Genomic DNA, 26963 nt, shown 5'->3' with positions numbered 1-26963 from the left:
TCTATCTCCACAGTCTCCAGCATGTTATTCAGCACAGGCAATGCTTGCTAAGGCTGCTCAAATAAACCCTGATATTCCACCAGAGGAGCTCCAAAGTCAAAGATTCATCTACTACAGAAACAGCATCTTCCCAAAACGGCAGCCTGTTGAATTTCCACCTTTCACGCAGCCCATATAAGGCTTTGAACTGCTTCCCACAAAGGCCTTTGGAGGTTGGTTGCTGGCGAGAGTGTGTGTACATGTCTGTGTGTGGGGTGGGAAGTGCAACACCACCCTAACCTGTGGCCCCCTTCAGTCACCAGCACCCACCTCTGCCTTACATGCAACTGGGGCACCTTCAGTGTTTGCCATGTCTGGGCTGGGGAAATTCCTAGAGCAGGCGTGTCAAACTCGTTTGTTATGAGGGCCGGATCTGACATAAATGGGACCTTGTCGGGCCGGGCCATGCTAGGCCAGGCCAGGCCACGTGTGTACCTATTTAGGATTAAGTAGCAGAGATGTAAACTTTATAAAGGACACAGACAAACACAAAGATTTTTTTTTAAATCAAACGTGCTTAAAACATTAGCACTCGTTGGACTTAAAAGGTGCTTTCTTTCTATTTCTCCCATGGGATCCAGGGAACTGGGCAAAGGAAGCTCTGGCTCTTTTCTTCCTTACACAGGGGACCGGGGGGGGGAGAGCCTCAGCCAATAGAAGAGAGGCTTGGCTCAGTAGCTCCGCTGTGCAGTTGAGAGAGCATGGCAAAGCAAGCTCCTCCTCCCCCCTTCCTCCCCAAGGGAGGAGCCTCAGCTAATGGAGAAAAGAGGTTTTGCTCTGTAGCTCCTGTGCAATTGTGCAAGCCTTGCAAAGCAAGCTGTTATGCAGAATGAAGCGAGAGAGAGGGAGAAGGAAGTAGGCGACGGCCAGTTGCTCGGGGGCCTGATAGGAGCCCTCCAGGGACCTGATTCAGCCCTCGGGCCGCATGTTTGACACCTCTGTAGAGATTTTCTCCAGGGAAACTGGTCTCTAGATTCAGGTGAGTGGCCATCTTGGTCTGAAACAGCAGAGTGAAGTTTGAGTCCAGTGGCACTTTGAAGACCAACAGTTTTATTCAAGGTATAAGCTTTCGAATGCATGCATGCACACAAAAGCTTAGCCCTTTATATAAAATTTTGGTCTTAAAGGTGCCACTGGACTCAGACTCCGATCTCTATATACCAGGGGTGGCCAAACTGTGGCTCGGGAGCCACATCTGGCTCTTTCATACATATTGTGTACTGAAGCCCCCACCGCCCCATCAGCTGGCTCGGGGAAGGCATTTGCTTCTTTAAATCACTTCTCAAAGTCAAGTCAGCTAATGCCTTGGAAAATGCATTTAAAGTTGCTTCCCTTCCACTTCCCCCTCCCCATCTGTTTTCCTCCCTTCCTTTCAGCTGTTAAACCTCTGAGGTTCATGTCTTGCGGTTCTCGAACATCTGACGCTTATTCAATGTGGCTCTTGCGTTAAGAGAGTTTGGCTGCCCCTGGTCTATGCATTTTGTCAGGAAGATCACCAATGCGCCAGTCAACTAGGGTCGCCTGCTCCATGTTGCCAAATTCCTGGTTCAGCCTTGGGGAGGGCGATATATTGGTTGGGGGGCACTTCACTGGGGTATAATGCCCTGGAGCCCACCCTCCAAGCTGCCATTCCTGCCAGGAGGGCAGCTGTGATTCCGGGAGGTCTCCAGCTCCCCCCGGGAGTCCAGGTCACAGAAACGTGCGAACGGGGCCGAGGCAGAAAGCGGGGCCGCCTCAGGGGCAGGGCAGGGCAGGGCGCGCGCGCACGAGCGAAGGCGGGAGGCGGCTCCGCCCTCGGGAGCGCGCTTTCCTCGCTCCCGCTCCTTCCCCTCAGGCAGGCGACCCACCGTCGTAGGCGGCGGCGCCGGGGCCGGCGGCGGTGAGGGCGGGCGCGGGCGCGGACCTCCACTCGGCCTTCTCCGCCTTGTGCTTCTTGTGCTTCTTCCCCATCGCGGTGACAGGCAGGAGGGCAACAATGGCCGCGGCGGAACCAAGGTCATGGCCGGAAGTGACGCCGAGCTGTTTCCGGCGGGCTCCGCGGGCCGCCGTTCGCTGAGGGGAGAAGCGCGCGGAGTTCGGTTTGCGGAGGAGGCCGGAAGGGAAGGCGGAGCCGCTGCCCAGCGTGAGCCCAGCCCGACCCCCCTCCCGGCCTTCCTTTTCTTAAAGTGTGATTTTAAAAGTCTTTCTTTCCAGGGGCCTACGGTTGCCAACCTCCAGGTGAGGACTGGAGATCTCCCGCTGTCACACTTTCTCTCTCTCCAGATGGATTCAGGTGGGTCGCCGTGTTCGTCTGAAGCAACAGAACGAAGTTTTGAGTCCAGTGGCGCCTTTAAGGCCAACAGAGTTTAATTCTGGGGGCAAGTTTTTGTGTACAGGTTGTTTATCAGGGCTTTTATTGCACAAAAAGCCCAGCAGGGGCTCATTTGCATGTTAGGCCACGCCCCTGATATCACCATTACAGGGCTTTTTGTAGAAAAGGCCCAGCAGGAACTCATTTGCATGTTAGGCCACACCCCACTGACATCACCATTGTTTTACACAGGGTTTTTTTGTAGGGAAAAAAAAGGCCAGCAGGAACTTATTTGCATATTAGGCCTCACCCCTGATATCACCATTATTACAGGGCTTTTTGTACAATAGGCCCATCAGGAACTCATTTGCATGTTAGGCCACACCCCCTGACATCACCATTGTTTCGCACAGGACTTTTTTGTAGAAAAAGCCCAGCAGAGGCTCATTTGCATGTTAGGCCACACCCCTGATATCACCATTATTACAGGACTTTTTGTAGAAAAGGCCCAGCAGGAACTCATTTGCATGTTAGGCCACACTTCCTGACATCACCATTGCTTCACACAGGGCTTTGTAGAAAAGGGCCTCCACATCCCCTGATGCCACAAAAAGCCCTGCTGCTTATACCCAGAATTAAACTTGGTTGGTCTTAAATAGGTACCACTGGACTCATCTCCAGACATCAATTTCCCCAGAGGACATGGCAGTTTTGAAGGGTGGGCACTATGGCATTGTGCTCCCCTTTGCCTTCCCCAACCATGCCCTCTCCAGCCTTCCCCCCCCCCCCAAATCCCTCCTCCCCCTCAGAGCTGGCAACCCTATCTGGAGATTGCCTAGAGTGACAGCTGGCCTCCACTTGCACCTGCTGGCATGGCCTTGGATCAGCCATAGCTCTGGCAGAGGTTGTCCTTGAAAGGGCAGCTGCTGGGAGAGCCCTCTCCAGCCCCACCCACCTCACAGGGTGTCTGTTGTGGGGGAGGAAGGGAAAGGAGATTGTGAGCCATTCTGAGATTCAGAGTGGAGGGCGGGATATAAATCCAATATCTTTTTCATCATCATCAGTTCCTCTAGAGAAAATGGCCGCTTCAGAGGGGGGCATTTATGCCCTGCTGAGGTCTCTCTCCACCGTAAACCCCACTGTCTCCAGTTCTGCCGCAAAATCCCTAGTGGTCACACCTATTTTGGTTTTCACCCCTTGCATTTTCCTCTCTTGCAAGATAAACCTCATTATTCTTTTGCAAGATCAGAATAATTCTGCAGTCCTGTTTTCCTGACTAAATCTCACAATTGTCCTTATACTCACAGGAGGGCATCTTAATAAGTTAATGGAGGTCTGAACCCCAGTCTTCCAAAGTAGATAGTGCTGGATTGTGCCAGGCAGGTCCACGGTATCTGGTTATGGGCCTTAGATCTCCTCTCCTGAAAGTTATCCCCTTTCGACATTGAACCCTAGGAATATAGTCAGTGCAGTGGCTTTACAGCAGGGTGTGGGCATATAATGCTGAGCAGACTGAGCGTCGCTTATGACATTTTTGCTTTTTGCTGCAATTTGTGACATCACTGTCGAGGTGGGGGATGGTGCTGAAGATGAGAGATACCTGCAGGGCCCCTTTGGCTATATGCTTGAGTGAAGGGAGAAGTCGGTGGAAAAGCATCAGGATCCTTCCACAGTTGTGTGGGCCTTGAGCGCTACTAGGGAATGGCCGTGGCTCATGGGCAGAGCATCTGCTTGGCAAGCGGATGGTCCTGGGTTCAATCCATGGCAGCTCCAGTTTAATGGATCTGTTAGGAAGTGACGTGAAAGACTTCTGTCTGAGACCCTGGAGAGCTGCTGCCAGTCTTGAGTAGACAAGATTGATTGTGATGGACCAAAGGTCTGATTCAGTACAAGGCAGCTTCGTGTGCTCTGAGTGTCAGTAAGAATCCTTTGTCTGGTCTTACATTATCTTAGGGCTGTTCTCCTGATTGCCTTTTACTTGAAGAGATGCCTTCTCTTTAATATTACTGTTTTTAAAAAGATCCCAGCAGGCAGCCGTGTTGGTCTGAAGCAACAGAATAAAGCAGTAGACAAGTGTACCTTTAAGACCAACAAAGTTTTATTCAGAATGCAAGCTTTCGTATGCTCTTAAGCAGACAAAAATGAATTATTTATTTATTTATTTATTTTTATTCGATTTATATCCTGCCCTACCCCACCAAGGTGGGCTCAGGGCGGCTTACAACACAAAAAGCTAACAAAATCAATTTAAAATACATTAATAATACATTAATAATTATAATTATACAATAAAATACATATAAAATACATAAAAACACGTAAACTCACTTCAGTATGTACTATGCTACCTTCCGTAAATCAATTCTTCAATATTCCAGTATTGAATAATCTGATGTTCGAGATTTGAATGTTCAGGCATTCCGATAATTAATTATATGCCAGCCGGAAGAGGGTTGTTTTGCAGGCCCTGCGGAACTGTTCAAGGTTCTGCAGGGCCCTCACCTCCTCCGGGAGCTGATTCCTCCAACAGGGAGCTGCAATCGAGAAGGCCCTGTCTCTGGTCACTTTCAGATGGGCCTCCTTTGGCCCAAGGATTGTAAGAAGGTTTTGAGACCCCGATCTCAGCACTCTCTGGGGAACATGTGGGGAGAGACGGTCCCTAAGGTAGGCAGGTCCCAGGCCATAATGAAGTCTGATGTAGTCTACTTAAGAGCATACGAAAGCTTACAGTCTGAATAAAACTGAGCTGGTCTTAAAGGTGAACTTGTCTACTGTTTTGTTTTTAAAAAGGTAAAGGTAGTCCCCTATGTAAGAACCAGTCGTTTCTGACTCGGGGGTGATGTCGCATCACGATGTTTTCACGGTAGACTTTTTACGGGGTGGTTTGCCATTGCCTTCCCCAGTCATCTACATTTTCCCCCCAGCAAGCTGGGGACTCATTTTATCGACCTCGGAAGGATGGAAGGCTGAGTCAACCTGGAGCCGGCTACCTGAACCCAGCTTCCGCCGGGGATCGAACTCAGGTTGTGAGCAGAGAGTTTGGACTGCAGTATCGCAGCTTTACCACTCTGTGCCACGGGGCTCTTAAAGCTTGCTTAAATTACTTAAATTATTGTTTTAGAGTTGTACAAATTGGAATGTTTTTGCTAAGCTTGCCCTCCATAGCGCTGTGTCATCGACTGGAAGCCTGCATGCAGTTACAGGGAGTGGAATGTCAGTTTCGAACTCTCAAAGGCTAATGTAATTTCATTAGTTGTTTTTTTTTTAATTCTGGTTTGATTTTTGCTTGAACAGTCATTTGAGAAATGTAATATCCTTTCAACTGCAGTATAATTTCCCTGAAATGAATATATGAAGGATATTTAATAAGAATTTATTTATTAAGGATTTATTAAACTGGTAAAATAAAATACCTGATTAAAATCCCAGTTTAAAAGATTTGTTTTGGCCAGGTGCCTCAATGAAAGTAAAACAGGTGCCTGGGGAATCTCAAAGTCCCCTTACTGCCAACCCTTGATTGGGATCTCAAGGGGGAGGGCATTCCAGAGGCAAGGTGCCACCACAACAAATGCCCTGCCTCAGCCACCCTCCTGCCTGACCTCTGAAGGTCTTATCAATTCTCATTTTCGCTTCTGTTGAGATAAGACATTGGACTACAACAATCCAGGTGAGGACTAACATGTTTATGAGCCTTCCTTCGACTCAGTTTATCTTTTCCTTCTTGGAAATCTGAACATTCTGAGTAGCAGCAGAATTTGCTGGGCATTTCTGATGCAACATGTCAATTGCACTCCATCTTGAAATGAGAGCTTAATTTTGAATGCTGGGACACTTTCCCATCATCCTTTGGAGGCAGGAAGTTAGTGGCTGCAGTATGGAAGCCATGGGACATGAAGCAGAAGCCGAAGGTTCTATGGGCAGCCAGAGGCCTTATGACTTGGGTTTGGAAGGCCATTTTGAGGCAGCCATAGTGGGAGAGCTCCATACTTAGCCGGGCACAAGAGGGGGAGGCGCCATGAGGTGAGTTTGGATACATTTTTTCCCACATGGGTAGACCAGGACAACTCTTCTGCCCTTCAGGACTTCAAGGAAGAAATCTCTGAATGTCAAGTGCCGACTGAGGTGCTTTGTTGATGGGGAGAATCAGCTTTTTGAAACTTTGCAATTATTCCATCATTGTCAGCCAGTTTGGTGTAGTGGTTAAGTGCACGGACTCTTATCTGGGGGAACCGGGTTTGATTCCCCACTCCTCCAATTCCAGCAGCTGGAATGGCCTGGGTCAGCCATAGCTCTTGCAGAGCTGTCCTTGGAAGGGCAGCTTCTGTCAGAGCTCTCTCAGCCCCACCCATCTCACAGGGTGTCTGTTGTGGAGGAGGAAGGGAAGGAGATTGTGACGGCTCTGTTTCAGTTTATTGTTATTACAGCCCATAGCCAGCATAGATCAAAACAAACTAATTTACATAAAATACAGAAAGTGCATGGCCAATGAGAGTATTATAGTACAATACATAAGGGCGTAAGAAGGAGGTATTTAAGGGGAGAGGGGATCTTATAGCATTCTTGATGAGGGAAGGGGGGGAGGAAGAAAATAAAGGAAGAAGAATGCAAAGCCTAAGGGATCTCTGAGACTCTGAGATTCAGAGTGGAGGGCAGGATATAAATCCAATATCATCATCATCATCGTTTCCATATACATTGTCACATCTGTCCTGCTGCTCATGTTAAGCATGTGGAAATGAGACAAGATGAGGAAATGACTAATGCAACATACAGTGCCCACAGTTCTGAAAGGCAAAACACTTCAAGAGATTTTTCAGACATAACCACTCCATCCCCTTCGTCTTTTAAATCAGGTTTGCATAATATGGACGAAGCAGCAGATGACTTAAAAGAGGCTCTTCCGGAATATGATAATGAGTTCCTGCAGATCCACGTAGAAGTTCATCAGAAATCAAACAGGTATTTCTGTTACAGAAGGTGTCTCAGTGTAATGATGCCACATACTGGAAATGGACTTATTCACTTTGTTCCAAAGGAGATGGCATCTGGTGGGATTGAAAGGGTTTATTTAATCTCACCCACAGGGCATGAAAAGGTTAGAAGAATCAGCCTTTCTTAGAGGTCGTTTTCACACTCACCTTAATCAGCAGCGACGACCCTCTTCACCGCGCAGGATCTGTGCGGATTTCGCACTAATTGCCGCGGAGCACCCAGAAGAGCTGGAAAGTCCCGGCGCTTTTGCGGCGCAAACGGAAACTGGGTTTTGGCGGTTTCCGTTTGCGCTGCAAAAGCGCCGGGACTTTCCGGCTCTTCTGGGTGCTCCGCGGCAATTAGTGCGAAATCCGCGCAGATCCTGCGCGGTGAAGAGGGTCGTCGCTGCTGATTAAGGTGAGTGCGAAAACGACCAGAGTTATCCAGTTCCAATGGTATGTCATTAAATATGCAAAACTGCCCTAGACTGACTCAAACCATTGCTCTGTTTAGCTCCATCAAGATTAAAGTCTACTATCTGAGATTTTTCTTAGCTGTAGATGTCTGGAGTTGCATCTGGGGGATTTCTAGCCCTGCTGGTGGACCTTCTGATGGCACTTGGTTTTGTTTTGTTTTTTTGGCCACTATATGACACAGAGTGTTGGACTGGATGGGCCATTGGCCTGATCCAACATGGCTTCTCTTATGTTCTTATGTGACACAAAGTGTTGGACTGGATGGGCCACTGGCCTGATACAGCATGGCTTCTCTTATGTTCTTATGTGACACAGAGTGTTGGACTGGATGGGCCATTGGCCTGATCCAACATGGCTTCTCTTATGTTCTTATGTGACACAGGGTGTTGGACTGGATGGGCCATTGGCCTGATCCAACATGGCTTCTCTTATGTTCTTATGTGACACAGAGTGTTGGACTGGATGGGCCATTGGCCTGATCCAACATGGCTTCTCTTATGTTCTTATGTGACACAGGGTGTTGGACTGGATGGGCCATTGGCCTGATCCAACATGGCTTCTCTTATGTTCTTATGTGACACAGAGTGTTGGACTGGATGGGCCATTGGCCTGATCCAACATGGCTTCTCTTATGTTCTTATGTGACACAGGGTGTTGGACTGGATGGGCCATTGGCCTGATCCAACATGGCTTCTCTTATGTTCTTATGTGACACAGGGTGTTGGACTGGATGGGCCATTGGCCTGATCCAACATGGCTTCTCTTATGTTCTTATGTGACACAGAGTGTTGGACTGGATGGGCCATTGGCCTGATCCAACAGGGCTTCTCTTATGTTCTTATGTGACACAGAGTGTTGGACTGGATGGGCCATTGGCCTGATCCAACATGGCTTCTCTTATGTTCTTACGTGACACAGAGTGTTGGACTGGATGGTCCATTGGCCTGATCCAACATGGCTTCTCTTATGTTCTTATATGACACAGGGTGTTGGACTGGATGGGCCATTGGCCTGATCCAACATGGCTTCTCTTATGTTCTTACGTGACACAGGGTGTTGGACTGGATGGGCCATTGGCCTGATCCAACATGGCTTCTCTTATGTTCTTATGTGACACAGGGTGTTGGACTGGATGGGCCATTGGCCTGATCCAACAGGGCTTCTCTTATGTTCTTATGTGACACAGAGTGTTGGACTGGATGGGCCATTGGCCTGATCCAACATGGCTTCTCTTATATGGATCTTGTGTTCTGCTACTGAGTGATGGCCTGTCCCCATCCTAGAAGATGAAGAAAATTGTCTTGTGAGAAGGAGGGAGCCAGTACATCACTTTTTGTAGGGTTTACGTGATACACATGTTCGTAGCCGATAAGGACCTTTTCACCCATGCTTCTTTCCATCTTCCCCTGTCAATCTCCTAGGAAAAGATCTTTGCAAATGAGGGTGTACTGTTTTTTTGCTCACCAGATGGTGTCTCTCTTAAGGGACCGGCTGCTAATGATCCCACCATTCTCGCAACCTCTCAGGCTCAGCCTAACTTAGACACTGAAAACCTTTTCACTTTCTGAAACCCAGCAGGAAATTCCTTCTGCTGTGTCACTGCTTTTGGGGTCACTGCAGGGCAACCAGGGTGACTTCATTCAGTCCCGCTAACCTTTTGCTGAGGGTTGTTTAGTATCCCTTATGCCATGGGGCAGAGATACCTCCAGTCATTACAGCTTTTCTGGAACAGGGCTGCATAGCTCCCACTCAAAACCCTTGCAATACCCCAATCTAACCTGTAAAAAAAAACAGGTAGAAAGACTTACCATTTCATGCTGAAATTCTGCTCTTCTTTCTTCCTTCCCTGTGGTGCCAGATCCTGCTGCTCCAGAGACTTTTGTTTTCATCTGTAAAGTGGGTTTGGTTCATAGAATCATAGAGCTGGAAGAGACCTCCAGGGACATCTAGTCCAACCCCTTGCACAACGCAGGAAACTCGCAAATTTTTGTTCAGTTGCTCCTCCTAAATTCACAGGCTCTTCATTGCAGTCAGATGGCCATCTAGCCTCTGTTTAAAAACCTCCAAGAAAGGAGAGCCCACCATCTCCTGAGGAAGCCTGTTCCACTGAGGAACCGCTCTAACTATCAAGAAGTTCTTCCTAATATTGAGCCAGAAACTCTTCAGATTTCATTTCAACCCATTGGTTCTGGTCCTGCCTTCTGGGGCACAAAAAACAATTCCGCACCATCCTCTATATGACAGCCCTCCAGGTACTTGAAGATGGTGATCATATCACCTCTCAGCTGCTGCCTCTCCAGGCTAAACATGCCCAGCTTGGTTTACTAGGTTTAGTCACATGGGTTTGATATTTTTAATTAGCTTGTTCCTTCCTTTACACTTCAGGAATCTTGCAGCTCATTAAGTCCCTTGAAGGACAAGTCAAGGTTTTGTGGATTACCTTTTGGGTGTACTGTGGGGAGGGGATGTGCGGCTACTGGTAAGGAGGCAGGATGCTGTGAACCTTTCTAACAGTGATTTGGTCAGTTATTGTATTTTTCTACTATTTAGCACTGTGAAGCAAGAAGATATCAGGAAGAGTATCCTAAAATTACTAAACAGGCATAACATTGTTTTTGGTGATTATAAGTGGACTGAGTTTGATGACGTCTTCCTAACAAATAACGTGCACTCTGTTGCAGTTGTGGATACAGAGTTAAAGCTAAAGGAGAGACAGGTATTAAGTATTTCTTGCATTAATCAAATATACAAAACTCAGATGGAAGTCACCGCTGCAAGGAGAGGGGGCGGCCGGCCAGTGTTCCCTCTACTAAGCTGCGGAGTCTTGTGAGCAAAAATTCTACTTTGTGAGCTACTGGCATTAAAGTTGTGAGCTACTGCATAAATTATTTATTTAATTTAGTAGATTTATATTCCGCCCTTTCCCATGATGGGCTCAGCGTGGATTACAAACACAATTAGTTTGCTCGGGGCCATCCTACCTGAGCAGACTGAGCTAAGACAAAAATGTGTGAGCCAGAGGCTAAAAAACTGCGAGCTAGCTCACATGAACTCAGTTTTGAGGGAACATTGGTGGCGGCTACAGGCATAAACAGCTTCAAGAGGGGATTACATAAACATATGGAGCAGGGGTCCATCAGTGACTATTAGGTATGAGCTGTGGGTAGGACACTCTCTGGGGCAGTGGTGCTTTGCATTCTTGGTACTTGTGGGGCCAAAGTGGGAGGGCTTTTGGAGTTCTGGCCCCACTGGTGAACCTCCTGATGGCACCAGAGTTTTGACCACTGTGTGACACACAAGAATGTTGGACTGGATGGGCCATTGGCCTGATCCAACACAGCTTCTCTTATGTTCTAAAACTTGTTTCTGGGGAGAAATGCCAGCCATTAAACAAGATTACTAGAATAAAAGTGATGTTCCATCTGGTCTGGTAACACAGGAGACTTAATACAGCACTGCCAATCACCCCACCTCAAAGGAAAAGATACCATCAGTTATTTCCATGCTTGAGAGGAGACGGATGGAGTGTAACGGCAGGGTCTCCCCCCCTCTCCCGCAACGATTTAAATCTAAACAATGTTGACTATAAATTTAACTTGTAATTCCTGTTTGTATCTGTTAAGACATTTCATTATATTGTATGCTAATTTGCTGTTCAACCTCTGTCTTATATGTAAGTTTTGTTTCACTTTGTCTGAAAAAGTCTCTGTGTACACAAAAGCTCACACCTTGAGTAAAACTTTCTTGGTATTAAAGGTGCCATGGGATTCAAACTTCGTTCAGTTGACATATTTGATGCTCATTAAAGTCCCCCCCGCCACTCCATGATGCCCCTGCAATAATTTTGACTTTGATTATGATCAAAGTTTGAACCCCCTTTTGCAAACATTACAGGAGATATGCACTGCAGGCACATTCCTAAAATTCACATTTCCATAATTCTCCTTAGAAAATTATATGAATGAAATCTGAATCTAACATTGTGTTTGCTTTTATCCAGAGCACAAAACTCCTCTACTCTTCTGAGATTGTACAATTCTCTTCAAAGACTTGTTTGCTCTTCAGAGACTTTGTTTTTCTCTTTCCACTGCAGCCTATTAATTTGAGTATGTGCAAACTCGTCATTCATACTTTTCAACTTAACGAGGAAGGGCCCAGTACTGAACACGTGGAAGAAGAGAATGAGTGTATCACTGCGGCCAATCACTGGGTGTTACCGACAGGTACTCCTCTTTGCGTGTGACGTTTAAAATGGTCTTCAAGAGTTCAGAATATCATAAATTGCACACCTGGAAAAATGGAAGCGTTGTTTGAAATAATTGTATACCGGGTTCGTTACAAGGTGCTGGTTATTACCTATAAAGCCCTATATGGCCGAGGACCTGCCTACCTCAGGGACCGCCTCTCTCCATATGTTCCCAGAGGGCACTGCGCTCCAGTTCACAAAATCTCCTGGAAATCCCTAAGGAGGCCAAACTTAAAACAACCAGGGAGCTGGCCTTCTCTATAAAAGCCCCCAATGGTGGAATCAGCTGCCGGAGGAGGTGCGGGCCCTGCGGGACCTCAATCAGTTCCGCAGGGCCTGCAAATGCCCTCTTCCAAGAAGCCTTTAGGATGTAACCAGAATAAATATGACGCTGCCGGATAAATAGAGATTGTAGCACCACTGTATTGTTTTAACTTTTTAAATTAATTTATATTTGTACTTATATTGTTATTGATTTTATCTGTCATTTGTGATACCATGATTTCGTATAATGTTCTGTAAGCCGCCCTGAGCCTGCCTCGGCGGGGAGGGTGGGGTATAAATAAAAATTTACTTACTTACTTAATTATTTGGGAAGAGTCAACAAGCATGAACTTTGGAGTTAGAAAGCAAGATAATGAAAAGCGGAACTGCAGAATTCGGAAATAAAAATATGGCCAATTCTGAAGTGAGAAACATTTTTACAAGGGCGATAGAATGGATTCATACATATTTATTTATTTATTACTATTTGTGTCCCCCCCCCCCCCCCCCCGCGAACAGGTTCAGAGTGACTAACAAACAAACGTTGTAAAATATATGGGGTTCTTCAGGGTTTTGAGTTATACTGAAAGGGGGTTGTCTAGTTAAAATTAAGTAGATTAAAGCCCGACATGAGCTGAGAGTAAGTGTATAGGGATTAGAGTGTCAGTCGAGGATCTGGGAGAGCAAGGTTTGAGTCCCCACTCTGCCATGGAAGCCTGCTGGGCACTCTTGAGACAGTCACACACTACCTAATCTACCTCACAGGGTTGTTGGCAGAGCTTTTTTTGTAGCAGGACCTCCTTTGCATATTAGGCCACACACCCCTGAAGTAGCCAATCCTCCTGGAGCTTACAGGGCTCTTCTTACAGGGCCTACTGTAAGCTCTTGATTGGCTTCATCAGGGGTGTGTGACCTAATATGCAAAGGAGTTCCTGCTACAAAAGAAGCCCTGGTTGTTAGTGAGGAGAAAAGGGAACACAGAATGATGTAACCTACTTAGGGTCCTTATTGGGGAGGAAGTAAAAGAAAGAAATAATTTTAAAAAAAGTGGTTGAATTCCACGGGACTTAAAAAAGGGCTTTCAACTAGCAGGATCATGCTGTATGAATGTTTTTGGGTAAAGGAAAGAAGGGAAGGAATTGCTCATTTGTGCTGCTGTTAAGTTAAGCATTTTGGGGTGGCCGTGTGACTTCTGACTTTGTATTCATAAACTTTAACCTGAAAAAATGGGGCTGAGGGTGGGGGCCTTGCCTAAGTGTCTGACATATATAGGTTTGAATGCTTCCTATTTTCTTGAGTGAATAGCTTTACGCTCCTATATGTTTACTCAAAAGTATGCCTGGAAGGTCGGTTCTTGGATGGGATTGTAGCAGCAGTTTGTTAAATTGAAGGTAGAATGGATTTAATTATTTAAACAGCAAAAAAACCCCGCCAGGCTGAAATAGGATGTTTTGATTTTTATAGCTGCTTATTGAATTTAGTAATTATGTTTTGCAGTTGAATTTCATGGTCTGTGGGAAAGCCTCGTTTATGAAAATGAAGTAAAATCAAATGTAAGTTGAAAATATCATTAATATTATTAAAGCTCTTCCCCCCGCCCCCCCCAAAAATACTCAAAAGTTGCTTACAGCAAGAAAAACACATAAATAAACTAGAGCAAAACAACAAACCAGACCAAGTGAATCTCAGGCTTGTCCTGGAATCATTTGCTTTTTTGGCTGGAAACGGGCTGCAAGCCATAGGCAAAGAGCCTGAGGACCAAGAGCCCTTTGGCCCTTGCCCTTCAGCTTATGCCCAAGGAGTCACACCTCTGCCCACACCCAGGCTTTATAAAATAGCTGAGAGTGGAAGGGGAAAAGCAGTCTTCAGCGCAGAAGTTACACTTTTGGAAGAGATGTTCCCCTTCTTACTCCTTCCTGCTAAAATACTCAACTGCCTAACAGCAATAACAGTAACAATAGTAGCACCAGGGGTGGAATTCTAGCAGGAGCTTCTTTGCATGTTAGGCCACACCTCCCTGATGTAGCCAATCCTCCAAGAGCTTACAAAAAAGAGCCTTGTAAGCTCTTGGAGGATTGGCTGCATCAGAGGTGTGTGTGGCCTAATATGCAAAGGAACCCCTGCTAGAATTCCACCCCTGAGTAGCGCCTTAAGAGACTAACAAGATTTTCCAGGTATAAGAGTTCCAGAGTCAAGGCTTGCTTTGTCACACATCAGTAGGAAAGAGTATCCCAGTCAAAAGGTGGGAGGAGTGTTATAAAGAAGGAACTCAGGATGCAAAGAGACAATGGCTATTGTACTTGGCTTGATTAGAGCAGAGAGGAAATTAACCTCTGTAGTGAGGTAAGAATCCTGTGTCCCTGTTCACCCTGGGGAAAGGGCAGTTCCATTGTTCTGAATTTATGAATGGACTCAAGTTCAGCAGTCTTACCTTGTAATCTCCCCTTGAAGTTTCTTTTTTGGAGGACAGCTGCTTCCTCTACAGATACAGATATCTACGGGACCGCCTCCTCCACTATGTCGCTGGAAGGGACTGGTCAGAATCTGCCGGTGATCCCTGGCCCGAAAGAGGTCCGGCTATCCTCAACAAGGGCCAGGGCTTTTTCATTCCTGGCCCCGACTTGGTGGAACGCTCTGCCAGAAGACATCAGGGCCCTGCGGGATCTTTTACAGTTCCGCAGGGCCTGTAAGGCAGATCTGTTCCGCCAAGCCTTTGCATGAGGACAGCGACGGTTGCCATCCTGGCATCTTTTCCTCTCCACCCCCTCTTGAGGGAATCCCCCCACCCCTGATGTGATCCAATAACTGAATAAGAGCACTTTAAAGATGCCATCAGGGTTTGTCATTTTTAATGAAATTGATTATATATATATATATTTTGTAATGTAACTGATTTTACTGTTGTACATCGCCCTGAGCCTGGCGCTGGCCAGGATAGGGCAATTAATCAAATATAATTAATAATAATAATAATTTTATATATATATATTTTAAATGCTGGAAGATCTGATCCTGGTTCTCTTGAGCAGGGGTCCCTAATGTGGCACCCACGGGTGCCATGGCACCCCTGCCTCCTTTCCTGGCATCCCTCAAGTGTTTTGTAGAAAGTGGGTGGGGCCAGGATGGGCTTTTGCCCAACGAGGTTCTGATTGGCCACTGGGGATTCGATCGGCTGTGCAGATTTTTTTAAAATGTCGCTTTAGCGGCAGCTGACGCTACGGCACAAGGATCTTCACTGCATGATTGAAGGTAAGCTGTGGCAGCCGGTTTAAGGCTGGCTCTGCCTCCTGTCGTAGCCATTTTGTGGCTGCAACCACTATGCTGTGTCAGGATTCTGAAGGTACCCAGAGGCTCAAAAAATCTCAGGGGACCCCTTCCCTGGAGACTTGCGTCATTGTGCAGAACCTCGCTGGGTCTTCGAGCACATCAGGTGGACAGCCCCCTGATGGGAACACTATAGCTTTGGATTGCCTGCCCTGAGCAAGAGTGATTGGAGACGGTCTGTGTCCCCTGCCAACTCTAGGGCTCTAGTTGTAGTTTGAGAAAAGGCCACTTCAAGCTCTAGTCCTGGGCATGCTTGGGGAAGAGCCTCGCCAAATTCAGTGGAGTTTAGCTTTGATTAAACTTGCTTGTTAAAGAAGTAATGGAAGTCCTGTCTGGACAAGACCAGAATTGGATCACAGACACTCTTCAGTCTTTTAACTGCAGGGGAACCTTTCCAGAGTGACTGGTGAGAAGTTCCGATAATCTGTCTCTGGCCAGCAGTACAAGAAGGCTTAGCTGGAATTCCTGACAAACCTCATGGCAAGGCCATTTTTAGTCCCAAGATGCTTTGGGCTTATTCCTGATACTCGTCAAACTTTTAGAACTTCTAGCTGCATCATACAGAAGCCTTATACATATTGAGTTACCTATTAGAACAGTGCTCTTAATTCCTGGGCAGCTTTAATCATGTCCTAATAATGTATAGATATAGGTAGATATACAAAGATATATCTGTAATCTTCCCAGTTACTCTCTTCTTGAAACTTTTGTATCAAGTATGCAGTTATACCGTGGAGTCTTACTCATCTGTTCTTTTGCCTGTTTCTTTCCCTGTCCATTTAGTTGCTGGATTACGTGACCTCAACGTTACTGTTCTCAGACAAAAATGTCAACAGCAACTTGATATCATGGAACAGAGTTGTTCTATTGCATGGTAAAAGATGTATCTTTTAAACTAAATAGTACTTGGTTAGAAGGTTTTGGGGAATTGACTAACACAGAAGTTCTCTGTAATCACCATCGTTCTTAGCAATTCTTTAGTGTGTTCAAACTGCATCACATACGTTTATCCCATAAAGTCAGCATTATCATCTTCAGACGGGGTGTGGGGTTGAGAAATTATGGCAGAGGGATTAGAGTGTCATACTAGGTTTTGCTAAATTTGAGTCCAGTAGCACCTTTGAGACAAAAAAAAAACAAATTGGGGGGTATAAGCTTTCGAGAGTTGGAGCTTGAATTCTCAAAAGCCCATACCCTGAAAATCTTAGAACGAAGTTGGAATCCATTAGCACCTTGAAGACCAACAAAGTTTTCTTCAGAACGTCTGATGAAGTGTGCATGCACCTGAAAACTTACATTGCGAACAGAACTTTGCTGGTCTTCAAGGTGCTACCAGACTCCAACTTGGTTCTGTTGCTTTGGACCGACACGGCTGCCCACCTGGATCTACCCTTCAGTTACAGTTTATTTCAATTTATATCCCGCCCTTCCCGCCAAGGCGGCTCAGGGTGGCTTACAACATATAAAATCTAACATAAAGTTTGGCTTTAAAAATACGTCAATTTACAACAATTTAAAACAGTAAAATAATAAAACATAAAGAACAGCAATCTGCCGAGATGCTATCCTACAACCTTCCATGAAGTTTCAATGTCAGTTAGTTATAAGCCAGCCGGAAGAGGGCTGTCTTACAGGCCCTGCGGAACTGCCCAAGGTCCTGCAGGGCCCGCACCTCTTCCCGCAGCTGGTTCCACCAGCAAGGCGCCGTTACCGAAAAGGCCCTGTCCCTGGTGGATTTCAGACGGGCCTCCTTTGGTCCGGGAATTACAAGCCTGAAAATCTTGTTGGTCTTGAAGATGCCACTGGACTGGAATCTAGCCAGTCTTCTGCAGGCCATCATGGCTACCCTCTGAAACTGTACTAGGAATGGGAGATCGGGATTCAAATTGTCATTCAGCCTTTAAGCTCACTGGAGGACCTGGGGACAGTCACTCACCCCTCAGCCTTCCCTATCTCATACAGTTGTGGGCCTAAAAGGAGGAAGGGAGGACCATGTGAGTTTCTTTGAGCTCCTCAACGGCAAGGTGAAAATGTGGAAGACGGATTTGCTTAGGCCACCTAAAATGGAAATGATGCAGCTCTCCCTCTTAGCCAATACAGATCTCTGCGGGGCTGAAGCATGTTCTTTGACTGGGCAGTGTTTTGAATGCAATCATGAAGTGATGCGTGGCAAAGAGCCCAGCAATGGTTATGTCACACATGAAGTTGCCTTGTACTGAACCAGAGTCTTGGTCCATCTAAGTATTGTCTACTCAGACTGACATTTGCTCCCCAGGGTCTCAGACAGAGGTCTTTCGCATCACCTACTGCCTGGTCCTTTCTAACTAGAGATGCCAGGGATTGAACCTGGGACCGCCTGCATGCTAAGCAGAGACTCCAGTACTGAGCCACAGCCCCTCCCCTCCAAATTTAAGGGGGGGCGGGAGCGAGAACTTCCATCAAAACGTTAAGGGACAATAGTATGGGCTAAATCTTGGACTCACCTTGGCGGAATGGCAGCTCAACAGGTCTTTGTGCCTAGGGAAAGCAGCCTCTGTATGAAAGATACAGGGGAGAAGCCCAAGAGCCTGGGTATGCATGCACAGTTACTGCCCCCCTCCCCCCCGCATGACAGAGGATTTGCTCCACAGAAAGGACCACTGAGCAACTTGTACACATTTGTGTCATGTGTAGTTCAACTCTGAATAACTGAAATACTAGCACTGTTTTTATGACTATTAGTAATTGGCTGCTATGAACAGTTGTCCTAAAAGTAACTAATCCGTGGACAGATTTGCAAGATAGGACGGAAGCAAGTAGCTTGAGCCGGGTCAGATCTTTTATGGTATTTATTTATTTACCTTCAATTTATATCCCACCCATTCCACAAGTGGACGGCTGAAAGTCAAAAGCAACCATCTCAGTTACAAGTATAAAATGATAAAATATAAACAGTTAACAATTTAAAACAAAACATTAGGTGCTATACAGAATCTTGAAGCATAGGCAGATGAGGTTATAGTAGATCTTCTGTTTATCTGTTGGTGGTCCTTCTGGTGGTATGGCTCACACGTAAGGAAAAGACTGGGTCCTAGCTTCGTAGAAGGAATGGCTTGTCATGATAATTAATAGCTCCTGTGTTTTGTCTTACTACAGGTCCTCCAGGAACTGGTAAAACTTCCCTGTGTAAAGCACTGGCTCAGAAGCTGACTGTTAGACTTTCATATAGGTGATTCATGTATTTACAGTTAAAACAGTAGTACTGTCCACTTTCAACCACTAGCATTTTTCAACTGATTTGTTTTCCACATTCAACTTGTCTCAGCCACTAGCATTTTGTTTCATTGTTTGAAGGACCGTCTTCTCCCACATGTTCTTGCCCGGGATTTAAGATCACAGGGAAGCCCTCCTGGCTGTACCACGAATCAGAGAAGCTGGTCTGGTAGTCACACACAAGAGGGTCTTTTCAGTGGCAGCCCCACAGTTATGGAACAGCCTCCCCCAGGAAGTGTGCCTGCCCCGCCCCCACCGTCACATTGGGTCTTCTGGAGGTAGCCGAAGACTGTTTTGTTTAGGATTGCATTTGACTAATTTAGTTTTTATTTATTGGCATTCCTAATTGGGTATTCTAAATTATGATTAGAGAGTCAGTTTGGTGTAGTGGTTAAGTGCATGGACTGATATCTGGGAGAACCGGGTTTAATTCCCCACTCCTCCACATACGCCTGCTAATGTGACCTTGAGTCAGCCACTGTTCTGCTCCAGAGCAGTTCTAGGAGAGTTCTCTCAGCCCCACCTACCTCTCAGGGTGTGTTGTGGGGAGGGGAAGGGAAGGGAAAGGAGATTGTAAGCCACTCTGAGACTCCTTTGGTTAGGGCAGGATGGGGGTATAACTCCAATCTCTTCTCTTCTTGTTGTTTTTAATAATTGTTTTATTTATATATTGTAAATCGCCTTGAGTTCCACAGGGTAGGAAAGTAGCTAATAAATGTTTTAATAAATAATAAAAATAAATGATAATTTTCCAAGGATGTAAAATGGAGTTCAGAAAATGGGACTCAGAAGCGCTTCATTTTGACTGAATTGTTCCTTGCAGATATAAGTCCTAGAAGTCTTAATACTGAAGATAATCTGAAAGAGAGTTAAACAACCACCAGCTGCATGATGCTGCCCTGGATTTTCTTTTTTCAGGGGAAACCAGTGGTCATAACCAGTTCCTCGTTTTAACTTGTGTCAACTTTCATTTGGCACTTTTAGGTACAGGCATGGACAGTTAATTGAGATAAACAGCCACAGCCTCTTCTCTAAGTGGTTTTCCGAGGTAAGCCTCTACATAGCTTTTTTTGTGATGTGGGTAATTTTGCTTTGTGCCAGTGGGTTGACATTTAAGAATACTGTATATCTGTCCAGTTGCTAAAAAGACATACTGCAGGGTGTGTGTGTGAAGAGGAGGCCAACAGTAGCCACGCAGGGCCCAATTCTGCTTGTGGCTGCGGCAGGGAAGGAGTTTAATTCTTCCTTCCTGCAGAGTTTTGCAGCACAGCACCAGATCGGTCTGGGTGGGCCACTTCTGCCTGCAGTTACCATGCCCTCTGGAACTTTTCACCACCCCTCTTCAGGTGTTCCAGGCCTTCCAAGAGGGAGCACCTCATAATTAGAGAACCTGAGATCTGAAATTCTGAGTGGCAGTTCTGTCCTTGCTGCCAGTTATGACCCTAGTAGCAATTATGACCCTAGTAAGTGAACTGTAAAAAGCAGCCCCGTGGCGCCGAGCGGTAAAGCTGCAGTACTGCAGTCGAAGCTCTCTGCTCACAACTTGAATTCGATCCCGGCAGAAGCTGGGTTCAGGTAGCCAGCTCGAGCTTGACTCAGCCTTCCATCCTTCCGAGGTCGGTAGAATGGGTACCCAGCTTGCTGGGGTGGGGGGAAGTGTAGACGACTGGGGAAGGCAATGACAAACCACCCCATAAAAAGTCTGCCGTGAAAATGTCGTGATGCGACGTCACCCCATGGTCGGAAACGACTGGTGCTTGCACAGGGGACTGCCTTTGCCTTTAAGTGAACTGTACCTGATCACCTTATGGTAATTGTTACTTGCCAGACGTGGCCAGGTAAGTGGTATCTTGTTAACGGAGTAACCCAAAAGATAAGACAATGTATCAATTTCCAATTTTTTCCCCTAGAGTGGCAAGCTTGTTACTAAAATGTTCCAGAAGATTCATGAATTCATTGATGACAAGGACACCCTGGTGTTTGTGCTGATTGATGAGGTAAGACAGTAGTACCCATTTTACATCAAAAACTGACAGCATTGCAAAATATTTGTGTGGTGTCTGGAAATAACACAGCTACATTTGCTTATCCAGCGGTCAGTATTTCTGTCAGGAAAACCATCCTTTTATTTTAGTAGTTTTTCAAATGCACTTTCCAACGATTAAAATGTGGCTTTTGTTGAGAAAGATGGTAGAAAGCAAATTATTTAATGGGGTATACAGAAGTTTATACGCATGGCTGAATGCTGAATTTATTTTACAGAGGTGCTCTCTGAATATAAAATGTTGTGCATGCATTAAATACGATATTGTGTTTGGATTATGGTTCTTTGTGAAACTGACAGTCCTCTTTTTTGGGGGGGGGGCGGGTAGGTGGAAAGTCTCACAGCAGCACGTAACTCTGTCCGGGCGGGTACCGAGCCTTCCGACGCCATCCGTGTTGTCAATGCGGTCTTGACACAAATTGACCAGATCAAAAGGTAACATTCCTGATATTAAAAGAGTTGAAATTTGGTAAGGAGGCTTTCAGGAGACAAAATATCCTTCTTGCACCTTTACTGAAATAAAACTGCTTGAGAAAATATTAGGTTGGGAAACCAATAGAATTGAAGAGCAGTCATGAGGGGGTGAGAGAATAAGTTTCATTGTATTAGACCAGGGGTGTCGAACTCATTTGTTATGAGGGCTGGATCTGATATAAATGAGACCTTGTCGGGCCGGGCCATGTGTGTAGCTATTTAAGATTAGGTAGCAGAGATATAAACTTTTTAAAGGACACACAAACATGACTGAAGATCTTTTTTTAAAAAAACCCTCAAAATAAAACATGCTTAAAACATTTAGCACTTGTTGGTCTTAAAGGTGCTCTCTTTGTATTTCTCCCAGGGGATCCAGGGAACAGGGCAAAGGAAGCTCTGACTCTTTCCCTCCCTCCACAGGGGACCAGGAGGGGGAGGAGCCTAAACCAATGGAGAAAATCGAGGTTTTGTTCTGTAGCTCCTGTGCAACTGAGCAAGCCTTGTAAAGCAAGCTGAGATGCAGAAGGAAGTAAAAGAGAGGGAGAAGGAAACAGACAAGAGCCAGTTGCTCGGTGGCCTGATAGGAGTCCTCCAGGGGCCTGATTCAGCCCCTGGGCCTCATGTTTGACACCCCTGTATTAGACTGTATGCTTTTTAGTATTTAATTTGAATTGTTCATCTGATAGTTAATTAACAAACATTGTGTTGTATTTTTTCTATGTAAAAACTTCAGTTAGTTGTCCTAGAGAAGAGCAAGTTGTCCTAGAAAAAACTTCTTTTCTTCTGCTACATAATACAGTTACCCATTTTGGTTAGTTGTCCTGCTAGAGAGAAATATAGAAACTTAACCCACAATACATTCATATAATCCCTGCAATGAATTTTTCATCTGAAACTGGAGCTTGAAGACTTTGGTCCTCCTCTGATAAGAAGCTGGGTAGACTTAAGAATTTTCAAAAATATCAGCTGGGTCAGGGCAAGTGACTTCTCTCTGTAGGCAGTGTGTACTTCTTGGATAGTTTTGTGCCATTTGTGCAGTCCAGGTGTTCTTTGTAAGCTTCTAAATCCTCAACTTTTGCTAGCAGAAGGAGGGGGCTTTTCACCTCTCTCCAACTAACCATTCATGCTGTTTCCAAGGAACCTCTGTGTCTTGGGGGCAGCACCTTGGGTTGTATTTTGGATTGCAATGGGAAATGAGAGAAGGTACAGAATTCATGTTTGGCTGGCAGGAGTGCCTTCCGCTAGGGCAGATGGCTACAGGGTCCAAGCCAAAGTTGGTTTCTAGCTCTTACAGTGGCAACAGAATATGTAATGGGAGGGGGGGAAAGCAGATATGGTCTTGGTTCCAGACAATCCACATATGCAAAGACTTTATACTACAATTAGACTGTTAAATGTCTCAAGTATTAAGGAATCTTGTTTGCATTAAGCATATGAAATTGCTGTTGTGGCTTCCTTTTTTTATTATTAAAGGTTTCCCAATGTCGTTATCCTGACGACTTCAAATATCACGGAGAAAATAGACATGGCTTTTGTAGACAGAGCTGATATTAAGCAATACATCGGACCGCCCTCCGCTGCAGCAATATTCAAAATCTACCTCTCCTGCTTGGAAGAACTGATGAAGGTAAAAATGTTGTTCAGAGCCTTAATTCCACTGGCTTAAATCCCTGTACAGACTTTAATGTGAATTTTGATTGGGCCAGGAGAAGGGCTGACAACCTAGAAGACGACTGCAGATTTATACCCCGCCCTTCTCCCTGAATCAGAGTCTCAGAGCGGCTTACAATTTTCTATATCTTCTCTCCCCCCCCCCCCAAACAGACACCCTGTGAGGTGGGTGGGGCTGAGAGGACTCTCCCAGAAGCTGTGCTTTCAAGGACAACTCCTATGAGAGCTCTGGCTGACCCAAGGCCATTCCAGCAGGTGCAAGTGGAGGAGTGGGGAATCAAACCCGGTTCTCCCAGATAAGAGTCCACTACACCAGACTGCCTCACCAAAGCTAACATCTCTCTTCTGCCTGACTAACTATATGGGTTGTAGATTCAGTTGGGCAACACAACCAATTTTGAGTCCAGTGGGACCTTTAAGACCAACAGAGTTTAATTCTGGGTACAAGCTTCCATGTGCATCTCATTACTATCTGTGTTGGCTGGATACCTTCCCAGCAAACCTGGCTGAGAGCCTGGAGACTGTGGAATGGTTGAAACAGAGCCGGCTGAGGCTGAATCCTGTTAAGATGGAGGTTCTGTGGCTGGGCAGGGGGGGATTTAGGTTTGGGGTGCTGACGTCAGACCCTTGACTGTGTACCCTTAATACTGGTGCCAACTATCAAGAGCTTGGCTGTGATTCTTGCAGCCTCCTTATCAGTGGAGGCTCAGATCACAAACGTTACCAGACTGGCATTTCTCCAGCTGTGCCAGATCAGGCATTTGGCCTCCTGCCTGTCCTGACCTAACCTTGCTATAGTGATCCATGCAACTGTCGCCTCCAGATTAGGCTACCATAACTTGCTCTACGTAGGGCTACCCTTGAGACTGATCCGGAAATTCCAACTAGTCCAGAATGTGACAGTGTGGGTCCTCACCAGGACCCCGTATATGGCACATATCCAACCTTTGCAGCATAAGCTGCACTGGCTCCAGGTGGAGTACCGGATTAGGTTCAAGGTTATGATACTAATCTTGAAGGCCCCTAACTTTCTGGGACTCCATATCATCACACCCACCTCTCCTGGTCTGCCCCCAAAGAGCATTGCACTCAGCAGACCAGAACCTAGTGGTGGTTTGCCGCCAGAGAGACATCCAGCTGTCTTCAACCAGAGCCAGGGCCTTTTCAGCCCTGGCCCCAACCTAGTGGAACTCTCTGCCAAACAACATCCATGCTCTGTGAGACTTAATGCCATTCAGAGGGCCTGCAAGGCAGAGATGTTCCCCCAGGCATTTGGTTGATGACAGCGACGGTTTCCATCTGTCTGGCACTCCTGTTTTCCTGTCTCCCCCCTCCCCCACGAGGCAGTGGCATGTTTGGTAGTCTTGATGCCATTTTATCAGATTAATAGGCTATTTAATGCATTTTGTTTTTAAGTTGTGAATTTAGCATACAACCGTCACCTCCAGATTAGACTACTGTAACTAGTTTGGTGTAGTGGTTTAGTGCACGGACTCTTACCTGGCTTGATTCCAGGTTTGATTCCCCACTCCTCCACTTGTACCTGCTGGAATGGTCTTGGGTCAGCCATAGTTCTTGTAGGAGTTGTCCTTGAAAGGGCAGCTTCTGGGAGAGCTATCTCAGCCCCACCCACCTCACAGGGTGTCTGTTGTGGGGGAAGGAGATAAAGGAGATTGTAAGCAGCTCTGAGACTCTGATTCAGAGAGAAGGGTGGGGTATAAATCTGCAGTCTTCTTCTTTTTACTGATGTATACAGCCCTACACCCTGTTCCACAGGGAAGAGCGGTCTAAAATCTAATAAAATAAAACAATAATTAAGAACTGAGTTTCAGTCAGTGCAGCTGATATGCTGGAACAGTTTACCCAGTTCAGCATTCAGAATGAGTAGGACAGATTTTAAAAATCTATTTCTATACAGCCGCTTTCTGAAATGCAAAGTTAGATTTTTACTGTTCTTACAAATGAGATCTTTTTTTCTCCCCAAAGTGTCAAATAATCTATCCTCGACAGCAGCTGCTGACGCTCCACGAGTTAGAGGTGATTGGTTACGTAGAGAATGACGTGTCAAAACTGAGTCTTGTTTTGAAAGAAATTGCAAGGTAGGACTCCTGAAATTCATGAATTTCTGTCTCCTGAAATCAAATCCCCGTGTTTTCAAAATCCAAGCCAAAGTAAAAAATTCTCCTCTGTTGGGTTTTGATGTATTTATAAATGATAACTGATTATACCCAATGTTTGGGGGATATAAAAAAAAATTGTTGGGCTTCTAATAGGTCTCAAAAACCTCAATTGAAGAGGTTTGGTTTCTTTTTTTTACTTGAGAACTGATAGGTGATTTATTCTAGTGCTCTTCTGTCTAAAACTGGGGTCTCTGTTCCTAGAGGGAGATCTCTGTACATAGAAGTCTAGCATGTCATGGAGAAGGCCTGACTTAGAGCCCTACCCTCTAACATGCACAGGGATTTTTTCCACTAACGATGTCATGATAATGATGTAATGATAATAAATCCCACTCAGGTGTAGGTTTGCTACCTTATCTGCTTCTTTTCGGGAAGCCCAGAGCCGGATATTTGGTTGCTATTGCTCTGTTAGAAAAGAATATGTAGCAGAAATCAAAATTGTGAGACATACTTTTGCTGTATACAGCTAGCGTAGCTCAGTTGAGGCATTCTTATATATTTGCATTCAACAGTATCTTAAAATCTTCTCTGATACAGGAAGAGCGAAGGACTCAGTGGCCGTGTCTTACGGAAACTTCCTTTTCTAGCCCATGCACTTTACATTCAGGTAAGGTTATACTCCCTTTGTTTTGGGGTCTCTCCTTCTGTTACTGGGGTGAGGCACTATGTGAGAGCCAACATGGTGTACGAGTGCCAGACTGGGATCTGGGAGACCCGGGTTCGAATCCTACTCTTTTAGGGAACCTTGCTAACCTTTGACCAGTCACACATTCCTTCCTAACCTATGCCACGGGGTTGTTGTGAGGACAAAACAGAGGAGAACATATGAGCGTGGGAAGTTGCTGTGTACCAGATCAGACCACTGCTTCATCTGGCTCAGCACTGTAACCCACCGCCTGATCCTTTAAACTGGAGACCTAGGATTGAACCTGGGACCTTCTGCATGCCAAGCAGAGGCTCTTCAGCTGAGCTGCAGTCCCAGAACGATATAAGCTGGTTTGGGGTATAAATGAAGCAAACAAATCAACATGTGCACTTGCTGCTTTCCCTTTTGCCTGGCCGTTAACTGTGGCAGAGGTAATCTCAACAAGGCCATCAGTACACAGCAGCTACCCCTCGTGGGTCTAGTTCAGCCTTTTCCTGTGTGTTCAGGTTTTGTCCCCTTTTCCACAAATGTTTTTCTCAGCCTTTCACTGTATGAACAGCCTCCATACATTTACTTTGAAAACACCTATGTTGTGGAACCAAGCACTCTTTCCTGGAGCAATAGGGGCACTTATGCTGTTGCTGATTTTATTTCTGTCTCCCTTTCCTTCTAGTCTCCTAATGTTACAGTGGCCTCATTCCTTCACGCTCTGTCACTGGTGGTGGACAAGCAATTTGAAGAAAGAGACAAACTTTCAGATTGTGTTTGAGGTTGGCTTCCCTCCTCCATGTCGCCTTCTGTGTATAGAACCTTTTGTGGAATTACATGGTTGGGATGCTTGTCGTTTGTCATGATCTTTGGGGCTTCTTAAACAAGACTGCTAAAAATTTTGGGTAAGGACAGTTTTGTTTTCCCCAATAACAATTATCCTGAGTGTTTCTTATGCATCAAAGACTGTATGATTGAGCAAGTCTTCTTCCTTGAGGCTTTATATATATTGTTGTGCAATTTCCACCATGTCTCCTATTTTTCCACTCTTTTTTATCATTGTATTGGTAAGTTGTATTAAATGTTTTCTTCTGTGTG

The 26963-nt window shown here is 45.7% G+C and overlaps 2 protein-coding genes across 5 annotated transcripts in view; one reads left to right on the top strand and one right to left on the bottom strand.

Annotated features, from left to right (window-relative positions):
• Positions 1–2110, bottom strand: part of BRD9 (bromodomain containing 9) — a 41249-nt gene extending 39139 nt beyond the window's left edge. For all 3 annotated transcript variants that reach the window (XM_060247806.1, XM_060247807.1, XM_060247808.1), the window contains exon 1: positions 1887–2110. In XM_060247806.1, the coding sequence (XP_060103789.1) occupies positions 1887–1989 (103 nt within the window). In that variant the 5' untranslated portion in view covers positions 1990–2110. The remainder of the gene's footprint in view (positions 1–1886) is intronic.
• Positions 2044–26963, top strand: TRIP13 (thyroid hormone receptor interactor 13). Of its 2 annotated transcripts, XM_060247810.1 has the most exons (15): positions 2044–2161; positions 2233–2311; positions 7183–7288; positions 10327–10492; positions 11870–11999; positions 13784–13839; positions 16394–16484; positions 18746–18818; positions 19847–19910; positions 20773–20859; positions 21235–21341; positions 22854–23007; positions 25038–25150; positions 25769–25838; positions 26551–26963. In XM_060247810.1, exons 2-15 carry the CDS (start codon positions 2302–2304, stop codon positions 26644–26646), a joined length of 1323 nt encoding a protein of 440 aa, XP_060103793.1. In that variant the 5' UTR covers positions 2044–2161; positions 2233–2301; the 3' UTR covers positions 26647–26963. The 2 variants fall into 2 exon arrangements, with proteins under 2 accessions (XP_060103793.1, XP_060103792.1); XM_060247809.1 differs by having other exon boundaries at positions 2066–2311.

Source organism: Heteronotia binoei, chromosome 10 (assembly GCF_032191835.1).
Source record: "Heteronotia binoei isolate CCM8104 ecotype False Entrance Well chromosome 10, APGP_CSIRO_Hbin_v1, whole genome shotgun sequence".
NCBI classification, from domain to species: domain Eukaryota; kingdom Metazoa; phylum Chordata; class Lepidosauria; order Squamata; family Gekkonidae; genus Heteronotia; species Heteronotia binoei.
This window is presented reverse-complemented; position numbering and strand designations above follow the sequence as displayed.

Excerpts from the sequence above, each read along its gene's own strand:
- TRIP13 (XM_060247810.1), top strand. Across the intron at positions 12,000-13,783 it reads TCACTGGGTGTTACCGACAG|TTGAATTTCATGGTCTGTGG; the intron begins GTACTCCTCTTT and ends TATGTTTTGCAG. Across the intron at positions 25,839-26,550 it reads CCCATGCACTTTACATTCAG|TCTCCTAATGTTACAGTGGC; the intron begins GTAAGGTTATAC and ends CTTTCCTTCTAG.